This window comes from Polistes dominula, unplaced genomic scaffold, assembly GCF_049000335.1.
Source record: "Polistes dominula isolate Pdom_NZ unplaced genomic scaffold, Pdom_raw_medaka contig_23, whole genome shotgun sequence".
Lineage (NCBI taxonomy): Eukaryota > Metazoa > Arthropoda > Insecta > Hymenoptera > Vespidae > Polistes > Polistes dominula.
The window spans coordinates 1,922,323-1,937,856 of NW_028300963.1; the positions used below are offsets into that span (position 1 = coordinate 1,922,323).

The 15,534-nt window shown below is 26.2% G+C and overlaps 1 protein-coding gene across 2 annotated transcripts in view; it reads right to left on the bottom strand.

Moving 5' to 3' along the window:
• The window catches only part of Traf4 (TNF receptor associated factor 4), a 33,204-nt gene that overhangs the window by 3,287 nt on the left and 14,383 nt on the right, over window positions 1-15,534 (bottom strand). For both annotated transcript variants that reach the window (XM_015318945.2, XM_015318944.2), the window contains one exon: window positions 21-125. In XM_015318945.2, the coding sequence (XP_015174431.1) occupies window positions 21-92 (72 nt within the window). In that variant the 5' untranslated portion in view covers window positions 93-125. The remainder of the gene's footprint in view (window positions 1-20; window positions 126-15,534) is intronic.

The window sequence follows — 15,534 nt, forward strand, 5'->3', positions numbered from 1 at the left end:
GAAATTCATACGACAAATACCTTTAATTTTCTTAATTCATCTGACCATTTGCAACCATCTTTGTGATGTATGCAATAAACGATGGATCCCATTATTGCCTTTTCAGCTTCCAAGTCGTGGAAATTCTGTAAAAGAAAAATAAGAGAAGAATAAATACAAAATTCGTGTGACCTGTTATTATATTTGATAGAAATTATTTTTACATTTATAAAAATTAACATAAGTGTATAATATAGTAATACATAATGATCTCGCTGTAAAGCGTGCCCAATAGAGCACATAACAGTCATTCGCATGAGATCCGTTAGATTTGCGTAAATCTATTTTGCGGTCCCGCTGTTCACTTTACCTTATTCGTCAAGTTTAATTGCATAAAACTTAAAAAAAAAATGGAGAAAGAGAGAAAGAAAACATAAAATCAAACGAACATAAAATGAAACGAAAATAAAACCAAAAAAAAAAATGAAAATAAAAATAGAAGGACTTGTACAAAAAGAAAAAGAAAGAAAAAGAAGAGAAGAAGAATCTTTGAAAAAAAAATAAAAAAATAAAAAATAAAAATGATATTAAATAATATTATGTAAAAATAATTAACTCGTACCTTATTTATATTAAATAAATTTCAAGAGACATGTACAATGCAATGATGAGAAATGAAATGAAATCAAATGATTTCACTTGTGCTTAATTAATCCAATATAAAAATAAATAAACTTTATAAACTTGGGGGGGGGGGGGTGGAGGTGGGAGGAAGGGAAGATACGTTTGCATTATGGGTTATGTCATTATTGATGTGGATTTCCTTTTAAGGTTTTCGTATAACAGTAAATCATCTAACTAACGGAACTTTCACTTTAATTGTTAAACGAAATTTTTTATGATGGTGTCGTTAACAATATATCACATAAATTTATAATTGGTTGTTCAAAAAAATATATATAAAAGTACTATTGTAATAATGGATGAGAAGTATTATTAAAAAAAAAAAATGAAAAATAAAATTTCTAAAGGAAAATGGCACACAATACAAAATTTGTATCATAGGAAAGTTGGATTAACTTTCAACAACAAAGTTTATACATATTTATAACAAAGTTTGTATATATTTGTATATATTGCATATATTATGTATATTTTATTTTGTGGACTTGAAAAACAACTAATTGAATATCATATAATGTTTGAATGTTTGAATCTTTGAAGGAAATTGCAATAACTCTGAAGTAGTAGGGTGTATCCTTGCTAAAGATTTTCAAATCAAAAAGGAAAGCAGCTGTTTCTCGACACAATAAATGTATTTCTTGGAAGTCGAAGATCCAATATAAGTACACAAATACATATATATATATATTTATATATACATATGTATGTCGGAAATAGTGATATGTAATGGTTCGATGCAGGAGGTTATGCCTCGTGCAAAGTCCAAGCGGGTGGTGATGGTTCTTTAAAAGCTTCAAACATACCCAATAACTATTTTAACTTACGATTAAATATTAATCCTTTACTTTGATTTTTATTAACAATCTAAAATTCAAATTTATAAGTATTATCGAAAGTAATTCGACCTAACAAATTGAACTTTACAAAATTGTATTCTTATGACATTAATATGACACAATAATTCAACTTAACAATTATACTTTGTAAAATTGTATTCTTATGATATTAACAAATGAATATTTATTAAAAAAAAATAAATATATATATATTAAATTCTTTAGGATCCCTTGTTATCATCGATGCTACAAGAAGATCGGTGAAACGCGTGGGTGGAGTTGTTTCGTTCCTTCGAAAACAACACGAGTGGTTTCAGAGGCTTCGTTTAAAGGTCTTGTCACATAAGAGAATCAAATTGATTTATTTTTATCCTAATACGATTTATTTATTAAATAAATAAATATGTATGTATTAGGTGTAGACATTAATTTGGTCCATTAATTTAGTTCATAAAATGCATTTATTTCAAAAGATAATGAATTAACAACAAATTAATCAAAATATTGTCCATCACTGCTTACAACTTGTCATATCAATTAAACAAAATTATTATGAAAATTTGTAAAGATTTATGAACCAATTATAAAAAAGTAATATAAAAAATTGTTAAGAGACTAAAAAGGGGACACCACACCACCACCACCACCACGTGTTTGTTTCGTATTTGCATTTGCATTTCTCGTGTTGGACACACCCGGTATATATGGCCGATGTCTGGAGGTGCTTGCAAGTTGAAACCTGCACGACCAGCAAGGTCGAGGAACCTAACGCAACCAGCCGCTGGCTGCCGGCGAGATATAAACACTGACCAGGAATGGAAAAGACAAACCTGCCTTGGAGAGTTTCAGGATTGCGACAAAAAAACATATATGTATGTGTGTGTATATATATATATATATATATATCAGGTGAATAGAATTAATAAAACGTTCGTTCACATAACTCGTTTATCTATTTAATTTTTTTTTTTTTTTAAATTAATTTTCTTTTTGTATTTTTTATTTGGAATCCTTTGAACTCGAGGAAAATTTTTGTTTAAATGTTCAATGTGTTTTAAATGTTTAATGTGTGTTAAATATTAAAAAAAAAATTTGTTTAAATGTTTAATACAAGAATTTTTAATGTGTTTGATAAGAATATTCTGTTAGTAAATTTAATTTCTAAATTTTGTAATTTCTAGAATTTTAATTTCTAAATTTTTAAATTCCTAAAATTTTAATTTCTAAATTTTTGAACTCATAAATTTTAAATTTCCAAATTTTTAAATTTCTAAAATTTTAATCAATTAAAATTAAAATTTATTAAATTTATATTTATTAAAATTAAAATTTATTAAATTTAATTTCTAAATTTCTAAATTTCTATAATTTTAATTTATTAAAATTAAAATTTATTAAATTTATATTTATTAGTCTTAATTTCTAAATTTCTTCTTCGAAAGAACTCAATGCAAAATTATACACTCATATATATATATATATATATATATATATTTTAAATTGTTAATTAAAAATTTACCTTTCTTCCAAAAGAAAATATACATTGTCATTCAATTATAAAAAGTTCAAATATATACTTTCGAAAAAAAAAAAATTGTAATAAAGAAAGCTTGAATTGTGTATAAAAAAATATATTTTTAAATATATAAAATCAATGATAATATTTCATTTTTCTATTCATCGGACAAACAAACGTGACGACACGTGTTTCTAATATTTTTTTTCTATTTCTTTTTTTTTTTTTTTTTTTTTTTTAACAGAGAAAAACAGATTATACATGTATGCATTTCTCATTCGAATTCTTTAACCCCTCGTGTTTGCTTCACGCGCTTTTAAACATGGCGGTATATAATCTTTGATCCTTGACAGAGTTTTTTTCTCTTCGTAGAAAAAAAAAAAAAAAAAGAAAAAGAAATAAACGAGACAGTAGTTGTGTTTATGATCTTAAAATGTTTTCGCGGTATTTTCTTTGAACAACAAACGAAACAAAAACACACACACACGCACACATTCATAAAATTGAATAAATAATTCCCCCTCTAATTATATTCTCTGAGATCAAAAAATGATTTCATTAATTTTCCTTTTCTTTTTTTTTTACTTTTTTTTTTTTCATCGTCTGCTAACTTAAACCAATCACAATCGTTCATTTTCTTCATAAAATCTATTTAGCATACTTTGTTCATCTCATCAGACTCATCGTTATTACGTTCAATGTGATAATTTTATCATTTAACATTCTTATATTTGTTCAAAAGATAAGAACCATGAAAGACAAATATGAAAAATAACAAAATAATACATTGAAGAGAGAGAGAGAGAGAGAGAGAGATAGATAGATAGAGAAAGAGAGAGAGAAAGCTTACATAAGTCGAGTAACACCTTGAATATGACACGATGATGTATGTTCTTCAGTTTGGTGGATGCTGTAATACTAGTAGTAGTAACAACAACAACAACACCATCAGCATCACCATCAGCATCTGCATCAGCAGCAGATGTTTCAAAGAAAACGACCACCGAAAATTGTATTACCGAATGACGTCGTGTTATTACGTAAAATAAGAAAGTTGTTTGGCAAATTTGTTGGAACAATGTATAACCCCCATAAAAAAAAAAAAAAAATAAAAAGTAATTGTAATAATTAACAATAATAATAATAATAATTAATTAATTAAAGTTAACGTTATTCATTATTAGAAGAAATAAAATTTATAATTTACAATTTACAATTTACAATTTAGTTTATAAAGTTTCCAATTCTAAATTTATTAAAATAAAATATAAAAAATATGAATGCTAGTATAATAATTTCAATAAAAAGTTTAAATAATAATAATAATAATTAGTTAACGTTAATGTTATTTATTATTACAAAAAATAAAATTTATAATTTACAATTTACAATTTAAAATTTAAAATTTAGTTCAAAGTTTCAAATTATAAATTTATTAATATCCAACGTAAATAACACGAATATAAATATAATATAATTTTGATATAAAAAGGTTATTTAATAATAATAATTATTATAATAATAATCAGTTAACGTTAATGTCATTCATTATTACGAGAAATGAATAATGCAATTTACAATTTATAAATTACAATTTACAATTAACAATTTTTAGTTCAAAATATAAAATTTTTAATTTATGAAAACCCAACGTAAATAACACGAATGTATGTATGGTAAAATTTCGATAAAAAAATTTATATACCATATATATTATGCTATAATGAAACATTGAATAAAGGATCATCCTCAAGGTCTTCATCTCGACTCTTATCGGAAACAAATTAGTATAGTCGACGTTAGGCGCGTTCCAACGATTCCAACTTTAAACCCTCAGGCGTTAAAGTTACAAGTCCCATGTGACGTCACATCGAAATAACGGACACGAGATCCTTTACGTTCCACTTACTTTTCTTTATACTACAAAAAGTCATCGCGTTGTGAAATATGCAAAAGATCATGCTTAGAAGTTATCATCTATTTATCTCATCTATTATATCTATTATATTATCTATTTATAATCAAGTTTCAATATATTGGTTAATATTTTTGTTTTATAGTTGAAATAATATCAAATACAACAAAAGGATCACAATTGTAATTACAATTTAATTATATTTAATATAAATTATTAATGTAATTAAATTATTAATTTAATAAAATTTAATTTATAAAAATATACAACAACAAAATAAATATAAATAAATAAATATATACATATATATATAGATATATATAGATATAGATATAGATATAGATAGATAGATAGATAAGATTAGATATTTAAATCAAAATATGAGTCCTTATATAAACAAATACAATTTTAATAGAAACTATCGAGTTTATAAAAAAAAAAAAAATATTATTATTTAAAAAAAAAAATAAATATACGTTACATGTGCATAACTCTTTCACCTATGAAACTTTCTCCATAAAACTATAAATAACATAAGAGTTAATTAGAATTTGTCCAATTGAGAAATATATTATATTTCTCATCGTGTATATAATTAAAGCAACTCGATTTAATCAATAAATAAAATAATATAAAATAAATTACATGTATTTGATATTACCTATATATCTCGAGTTACATTATAATCAAAAATAATAAATATATTTATAAAATTATAAACGACATTCGTAATCATTTGTATCTACCTATATACTTATCCACCTATATACTTATCTATATGTATATATATTATATTAAATAATAAAAAATAAAAAAACCATGAAAAAGAAAGTTTCTCGAGCACGACAAACAACAACAATAATAACTACAACAAAGACAACAACAGAGGTCCCTCAAAGGGTTAATTTTCTTCTTCCGTTTCTTTTGCCTTTCCCTAAAGATTTCTTCATCCCTTTTCTATGTCTATCTCTGTCTTTTCTCTTTTCCTTTACTTCACGGGTCACGAACTCTTTGAAATCCCTGAATGGCGACCCACGAGAATAATTTATGGGGTTTTGAAGGCTTTCCGCTCGAAAGCGTATACACACACACACACACACACACACACATTAAACTATTTCTCGGGAAGGATAATATATATTCGATATATATAAGTATGTGGATATATGTATTTATTTATGTGTGTGTATATATATACATAGTCGACAGGAAGTTTTCCTTTCGCACGCGATGCCTGGTTCTCCTCCTACCTTCCACGATGTCAGAAAAAGGATCAAACTGTAGGTAGCACTGCAAAAGAGAAAATCACGAACCATGACGTTTCTCAAACCCACAGGAACCATCCTTCGGTTTCGATGAAAGGAATCCCCCTTTCGTCAAAGTTAAATCAAAAAAAAAAAAATTTACTTGTTCCGTTATTATTATTCTCTTTATAAACGTGTTTCGTAAGAAGATATGGTTGTTCAAGAAAAAGAAAATCTTTTTTTCAATACCAAAATTTCCTTTCGATAAAATGTAAATAAAAAAAAAAAAACATGAATTCGAAATTTGTTCTAATCGGTTGATAAACAAAATATAACAATAAATGTTAGGTTGTCCTAAAAGTTTCTTTCTTTTTAGTAATTCTACAGGAACAATATTTTTTATGTTGATTTTAATATATATATAATAATAATAATAATAAAAAATATTATAATATATATGTTTTTTTCTGGTATAATAAATAAATAAATAAATAAATATTATATATATATATATTATAATATATTTATGTTTATGTTGAATTTAATGTATATATTATATTATAATATAATTATTATATAATTATATATTACAATATTGTTCAACTTATCATAAAAAAAAAGAAAAAAAAATTACAATTAAAAAGGGACGACCTAATAATACAAAAAAAAAAAAAAAAAAATAAAACAATATTGAAAATTACAAACGTCATTTTTGAACATAATTGATTAATTTCTAAATAAGTAATAAAATAAATATTAAATAATAAATAAATAATCAATTGTGAACTTTAATCACAATTTTATACCTGGTGTTTTTATTTTACTTTTTTTCCATTAGTTTGATCGTAAATTTAGAAAATAAAAAAATGGAACCTGTGCTAGGAGACACACCACACTTGTGTGTTATTACGTGTGTGTGTGTATCTTAAAGTTGTGATTCAAGAATGAGACAAGAACGATCAGGATGCTCAGATTATTTTCTACCTTTCGCCAATCTGGCAAGGTCGCGTGCTTCCTCCTCTTCCTCCTCCTCCTCCTTCTTCTCCACCTTCTTCTCCACCTCCTTCACGACGAAAAACTTGTCCGTTTGAATCCAAGCGTAACCGACACATTCGTGCATTGCTAATGTAATACACCTTTTATCTTTCTCTTTTCTTTAGTTTTCTTTTTCTTATGTGTATCCTTACCTGTGTACCTTTGATGGGAATACTTTGATTTCTAACAAAAGTTAGGTACATTCCAAGAAATAATACACTTAGAAGAATACTTCCTGTATAGTGATATTGTTTCTTTTATACAGGACGGATATTTCAAGATTACAGTCATGAATACAGATAAATATATGGGTACATGGGTTGGTCAACAATTTAAAGTATTTCAAGTATTTCAAGTATTTTGGTATTTCATTAGTATTGTATTTATATTTATATTATTTATTAAAAAATTAAGTATTTTTATTTGTATTAACTGGAATAGTATTATTTTTTATCGTTAGTATTTTTTGATAATAATATATTTATATAATATATATATATATATGATAATATATAATATATTTATTGTTTATATTTTTCAATTAAATTTTTGATTATATATAAAACAAAAATATTAGTATTATCTATTACAAAATGCAAATACGCATTAGATTTGTATAAAATAAAGTATGTGTAACTGTAATAATAACATTTGTATAAAATTAATAATTTTAAGAATAATATTATACTATTGCATATATTCAAATATTTAAAAAAATTCTTAATATTTAAAAAAAATATACTTTAATTTTTAATTAATATTATAATTTCAATAACAAATCCTAATTACTTGATCCACGTAACCAATTATACTCATAAAGATCACATCTAATTCATTAAAATATTAAATATTACAAATTAGAAAATAATTTATCTATCAATCAATCTATATAATATACATATTATAATATACTATAATATATATCATTTCTATAGTTATCTATATTTGAATCAAACGATCGAGATAGTTAGATAGTTAGAATATGACAATGCAGACATTGTCGTACTTCGATCGTGCTTAGAATAGAACCGTTAGAACGTGATAGAACGTTGTACGGATATCCGTGTGTATATGATGAGATTATACTTCAGGTATATGTATGTTTATAAATACATAATACAACAAAACACATAAGACAGGATGTCCGGAGATTTTACGTGATACTTCAAAACGTTCGATTATCGATCATTTTATTCTGATTTCATTTCTTTTTCTTTTTTTTTTACTTAACAAAACTACCCTAATCATCTATGATCATAATAATGACGATGAAAATGATGATAATGATGATAATGATGATGATTATTAGGATGATTATGAACGTAGGAACGTTTTAATTCGTATTTTCCATGCGACACAATCGTGGGGTGGAAGGGAAGGGGGTAGGGGGGGTTATAGTTAGAAGATATTTTTCTCATAGTCAAGTAACATAACACAGACACACATACACATACACATATAACAGACATTTGCAATAGAATGCAGGAAAAGTTTGAACAGAGAAGGAATGCGTTTAACAATGCGAAGGAGGAACGGTTGCTAATACCACGGAACTTCCGGTCGTGGTATTCACCATGGGAAGATGGTGAAGAAGGTGGGTCTTTTGCTTTTAAATTAACACGCCGTAATTACGGTTGCCCGTAACCATCATCATCATCATCATCATCATCATCATCATCATTCGTGTTATCTCGCATTCCAACGTCAGAGTGCAGGGTCACAAAGTTTGTTCTGACTGTTTCTTCTTTCCTTTTTCTTTGAATACATAACTTAATCAATTAGCTGTATTTTTTGTTCTCAAAGATAAATAAATTAATCATAATTACAAAAGAATTTGTTTCACTTGACAAATTGGTTTGGAATAATTATTATATATTATAACGTAAGATGATTTGATTTTTTTTTTTTTTTTTATAAAAGTTACATCACATCAACTGACTAATTGGTGTGGTGTAGCTTTTTAAAAGAATCAAATAAACAACTAACTTGAAACTACCTGTAATAATGGTTTTCACGTGTTAAATAACTGCAGTGTGATAATTTAGATCAGAAATAGCTAAGAAAATTATGAAATGATTTTTGGTGCCGATTATAACCGACAGGAAACGATTACAACACGAGAATTCAACTTATTGTTAGTGTTACCCATGATTCATAAGAAATAAACCATTGCTGCATATAAAATATATATATATATATATATATATACATATTAACTTAATCCCCCATTTGTGATTTAGACCAAAGATGGGACTACTTCCTATTTTAAATTAATAAGCAATGATAGAAAAAAGAACACAAATGATACGTTATTAATAATAATTATTATTTTTCTCTTTTCAAAATTAGTTTAATAATCGTCATCATGGTTAGAATGATCTTTGTGGAAACATGGGTTTTAAAAGAGACGAGCACAAATGCCTTCCTTCCCCTTACTTCCTCCGGGTGTGTATAAAATAAAGCACCAACGACGAGAAGAAGGCGATAAACTGATGGTGGTGGTGGTGGTTATGGTGGTGGTAGGGGACAAGTAGCATCAAGAACTAACTTCGAAGAAGAAAAGTGGGGGAGAAAGGTGGCGGCGGAAGCGTGGGAACCAAGCGTAACAGATGGCCTCGACTGCTTCCGAACGAATACTCGGTTTCCTTCGTGTATCTTCGTGGGATAGGGCCCTCTTTTCGTTCGCGCGTGCTAGATTGAAGAGTAGGGGAGGAGTTGGACTGGGTCCTAACTCTTTGACCTATCGCGGCTACTCGGAACTATACCAATTTCGGGTTTCTTCTTCCTTTCCCCCCTTATCCTTTTTTTTTTCTTTTTAGACCCTTTAGAAACCACTTTGTAAAACTGTAGTCATCCTATTAAGAAGATATACAGAAAAAAGATGGAGTTGTTTTATTTCTTTTTTTTTTTCTTTTCATTTGTATCATCATCTATTCTCATTGAAATATTATTATTACACAATATTATTAATATTATTCATGTATATAGTATATACATGATGATCTACAAAAAATACTGTAAACTGTATTACTCATTTAAATTATTATTGATTGAAATTAAAGAAACAATTCGTAATATTTTATTCCAATTCACGTAGTATTACGTATACATTTTAGAAAAAATTATGTAAAAAAATTAATAATATATTAGGATTAAAAAAATAATAAAAAAAAATAAAAAATCTTTCATAGTAATGGCGAAAAAAAGCACACACGACCAATGGTACCACCCTTGTACAAACATCTATTGTTATCTTTCAAAAGGTATATTTTCGTGTTTTAAAACAAACTTACCCCCAAGTGTCGATGATCCTATTTAACTTACCCAGCCATACACAGACGTCGTATAGTCATCATCCAATGACTATCATCATCGATAGAACATACACACGTCCCTTGGAAAGTTTGTCTGTTTGTAAAAACCTTTCTATACAAAGGAGACGCAAATGTGGCGCACGTGTTGCGAAAGTGAGTCCCCTGTTGCAGTCAGCATGCGTTCATTGTGTTTGTTGTGATCGTTGAACGAACCGCAACGAATAAATCGACCGCAGCAGGGAGAAGAGACGAAAGAAACGAGCCAATCCAAATATACCACCATCTCCTCCTCCTCCTCCTCCTCCTCCTCCTCCTCCTCCTCCTCCTCCTCCTCCTCCTCTTCCTCCATCTTTTACTTTAGAAACGAAGTTATACTCCCGTGCACGTGTGTGTGCGTGTGTGTGTTTATTCGATATGAGTGTAGATAATCGAGCATGGGGAAATACACTTTGTCAACTTGAATGTTGAGTAGGGTAAAACTTGGGTATGAATTCTAATCGAAAAGGTGTCAGAATAATTATTATACAAGTAATTGGAAAAAATGATGTAATAAAAATTACAAAGTTCAATCGATCAGACATTTTTCTATTTTTAGATTTTTTTTGTTATTTAATTAACCCCTTGAGTACTTAAATTAGTTGAAGATTTTGATGCATATAATATAACGAATTTAATTTGTTGCTATACGGATTAATATACAAAAGTAATACATTTTATTTGAAATATATTTATATTGATGATATAATTATATTTTTGCAACAACATTTCAATTAAAAAATATGAATAATTATATAAATAAAAGAAAATAGAAATATTTTATATATAATAGGTCTACCGGAAAATTCTGTACGTTCAAACAAACATTAGTTGAATTTTTCGTCATTAGGGGGTAAGGAGGCCCCATTTCTTAAAATGGAATATATAAATTGCCACCATGTTGACAAGAGTTCAAAAGTAATTAAATTAATTCATTGTTCAAATAATGAATAATTTATTATTTCATTTTATTTTATAAGCTTCTTAAATTCAGATGACGAATCTCCCTAGTCAAATGTACACAAAAGGTTAACCTATCAACCGGGGAATTCCCTTTTAAATTATGCACCTTTTTTTATTATTTATTTATTATTATTTATGCTTAAAATTTATTTATTTTTTCATTATATTTAAAACTAAAAGTACAAACCTTTGTACTTTTAGTTTTAAATATAATACGTTTGACGTATTTATACGTCCAGTTCGGTTAACAGGTTAATTCAATGTTTAAAATCTAATGTTTCAAATAAAATACCAACTGTGTGACAGTGTTTAAAATCGTATTGTTCTTTCTTAAATGTAATCTAAATATATGCAAACCGCATTCCATTTCCGTTTCATACTAAACTCAATTTTAACTTCCGTCAATGAGAGAATTTTAACGAGTTACAAAAAAACGAGAAAATTATATATCTTGTTCATTTTTTTGTTTTCTAAAAATAGAATTCGTCATAGTTTTGGAATGTAACATTTCTGTATTAATTGAAATAATAAAATTAACTGGTAAAAGTTGTTACAATATATGGGGGTGACTCATAAAAATTATCGTTGGTTATATATTGTACGGATATCAAGTTAAATATATTATAGTTTTAAGATAAAAAAGGAAAGAAAGAAGGAAAGAAAGAAAGAAAGAAAGAAAGAAAGAAAGAAAAAGAATTCAAGAAAATAATTCTAATCTCTCTAGCAGCTGTTTCAGATCTAGGATTAGAAACCCCCCCCCCCATCTTCTCTTTTTTCTTTAGTTTCACATAGGAACAAGCTGACAATTTCATCTGTTTTCTATTAACGGCAACTAAACCTAAAACGACAAAACTCTCTCTCAGTTATTTTTTATTTTTTTTTTTTTTTTTTTTTTTTTTTTTTTTTGAAATTTACTTCCTCATCATCATTTAAGTTTCCATATGTGTTTTTCTAATTGCAATAGTCCCATGTAGTTTTATTTTGTTTGAAATCTATTTTAACGGTAACTTAATTAGATATGACATGACACGTTGAGAGAGAGAAAAAAAATAAATAAATAAGGAAGTTTTTCTAGAAAATAGGATTTCCTACATCATCTCATCATCATCGTCAAGAGGGGTAGTTCTTTTCATATATAAAGGACATGTTAGTTTATTTTATTGGTATAATAGGTTCATCGGAGAAAACCAGTCGTGTAGGACAACCTAGGAAAGTTATTTCTTTTCATCCCTGTTAACTATATAGTCAAGAGAGAGAGAGAGAGAGAAAGAAAGAAAGAAAGAAAGAAAGATCATGTATCTTTTCTATATAACTGGTTTTCCTAAGAGATCCTTCCGTACTCTGTAATATAGCGATACACTTGTAAAAGGTTTCATATTTATTCCGGTTTTATAATCTACAAGGGGCAATGGGCTCTCCAAGTTTCACGAAGCTCGTTTATGTTTATTATTTTTCTTTTTCTCTTTCTCTCTCTCTCTCTCTCTCTCTCTCTATCTCTCTCTCTCTTCTACTTACGAAAAGTAAACTATTTTTGTATACTTAATACCAATTATACCTGAGAACTTTGTATAATCAAGTAAACCTTGTAATACTGGACAAGGAAGACTGTGAAAAGGTAGCATTCGTGTTTCACGTTGACTTAACTTGTTATTCGGATCATGATTCGTATAAATATTAGGTTGACCAATAAATAATGTCAGAATTTATAATATATAATTTATGTTTAAATAAATTGTAATAATATCTTTTTTGTTGTCTTTCACTGGAAATTAATTGTATTTTATATATTTATCTGAATAAAGAATAAAAAATATATACAATGTTATCGTGAGATCAATATTTTCTTATCGTTAGTGTAAACTTAGATTTCTTTTACATTTAACAACGTATATATCAAATTGAAAGTTTAATCACATTTCATAATATATTCTTGTTTATATGAATTTTGATACGTTTCATTACAAGAAAATATCAAATGTTTTAAATATTGACAAAGGGAATGAAAGGGTGGTTACGAATACTTCCGTTGACTGATTGTATCTAAAATAGAAGGTAATAATTATTAACAATTTTATATTTTATAATTTGAAAGAAGTTTCAATATTTTATATATATTAACAAATATTGTTATATATTTTTATTTTCTATTAAAAAATTCTAACATTATTTATCAATCAATTAAATATCCAAAAAAAAAAAACATTCACATGTGGTTCTAGTTTAATGTAAATTGAAACAATAAAATTATTAAAATATAATTTTAATAATAATAATAATAATAATAATAATAATAATAATTTATTTATATATTTAATTAAATAAAATATATTAATATTTTAATATTATTGATATTGAAATATTATTATAATTATTATAATATTATTTAATAATAATATTTAATAAATTTAATTATATAATATTATTATACTAATTATATATTAATTTAATTTATTAAAATAGAATTTTAATAATTTTCAACAATTCAAACAATACCTAAACAATAAAATTATAAAATTATATTGTATCATATCAATTGGATAACAAATTTTCTGTGTAGTATAAAAAAAAAACAAGACATGCATATGTAACTATATATAAACACGCACCACATTGGAAATGGATTTACGCCTACCCATCTATATATATATATATAATACGAGATTGACCATAATGTGTCCTATCAACCCGTAATCGCGTATTTACCTCGATAAGAGATTGTTCGCAAGAATAAATTCAATCAACGTATAAAAATCTAGATTGTGTGTATCGAATACAAAAAGTGGAAGGGAGGAATGAGGGATGGGGGCCTTAATGTAAGAATGGCACAATTTTCTTTCAATAGGGGTCTACTACTCGTATTATTATACTCAAATTATGTTATTCAATATGTTGAATTTTGTACGTTTGATTCTTTCATTGATTTTTTGTTTACCTCGACAAAAGCTTCGATCAATTTAATTACATTTATTGTTGAGCATAATCAAATTGTTAGAAAATGAAAAATGATCTATTCATATACAAAGTTTAATTAATGAATAATACATTTATATTTATATTATTATTATTATTATTATTATTAAACTGATTGTAATATCGAGTATAGGGGTTCGAGTAGGATAACCTGGTTATATTTAGACAAATAATAAAGGATTTCTTTGAATGTGTTTGTATATTGATCCGATATGTATTATCAATGTTCTCAGAAATATGTAAGAAGTATTTTCTCTTGATTGATGAGTGAAAACATTTGTTAACGTCGATCAATCCATTTATTATTATTATTTTTCTTTTTTTTTTTTTTTTTTTTAAATCAAAGTTCGAATAACATGAAATTCAGGATAAACGATTTATTTGAAATTAATCTTGTCTATTTTCTTTCTATATTATCACTTCTTGCTTTCTTTCTTTTTTTTAGATAAAAATATGAGGAGGACCAAGAAACAAAATTTAAAAAAAAAAATTTTCTTTTAAATAATTTACAATTATTTTACTATTTAGCATTAGTAAACAAGTATTCTCTATAATATTGTGAAGGTAACAGTAAAGATGATATATATGAGTAGTTTGCTATACGAAACACATTTAAAAGAAATAACCAGTGATGTCTTGAAGAAGACGACTACTAAAGCGAATGGCAACACAGACCGTTATCTCAAACATGTACATTGATAAACTTGAAACCGCACTTCTATAGTACATACACATACATATCTAAGGAATGTTTCTCGCATTAGAAGGTAGAAATGATATTCTTCAAAATCTTCAAAAATTCTTTCTACAAAAAAAAAAAAATAACAATTTTTCAAAACTTTAACTATACGATGATTTTTGCATCAATCAAAAAAGAAAAAAAAGAAAAGAAATAATCCTTGATTTGATTCCTAAATTACACGATTGATATCAACCAATCCTATGAGACTTATACACGTGAATAGATAATTTGAAATGATAAAAATAATCGAAAGATATAATATTTACAATACATTATAAAAATAAATTGTTTGTTTTGTTT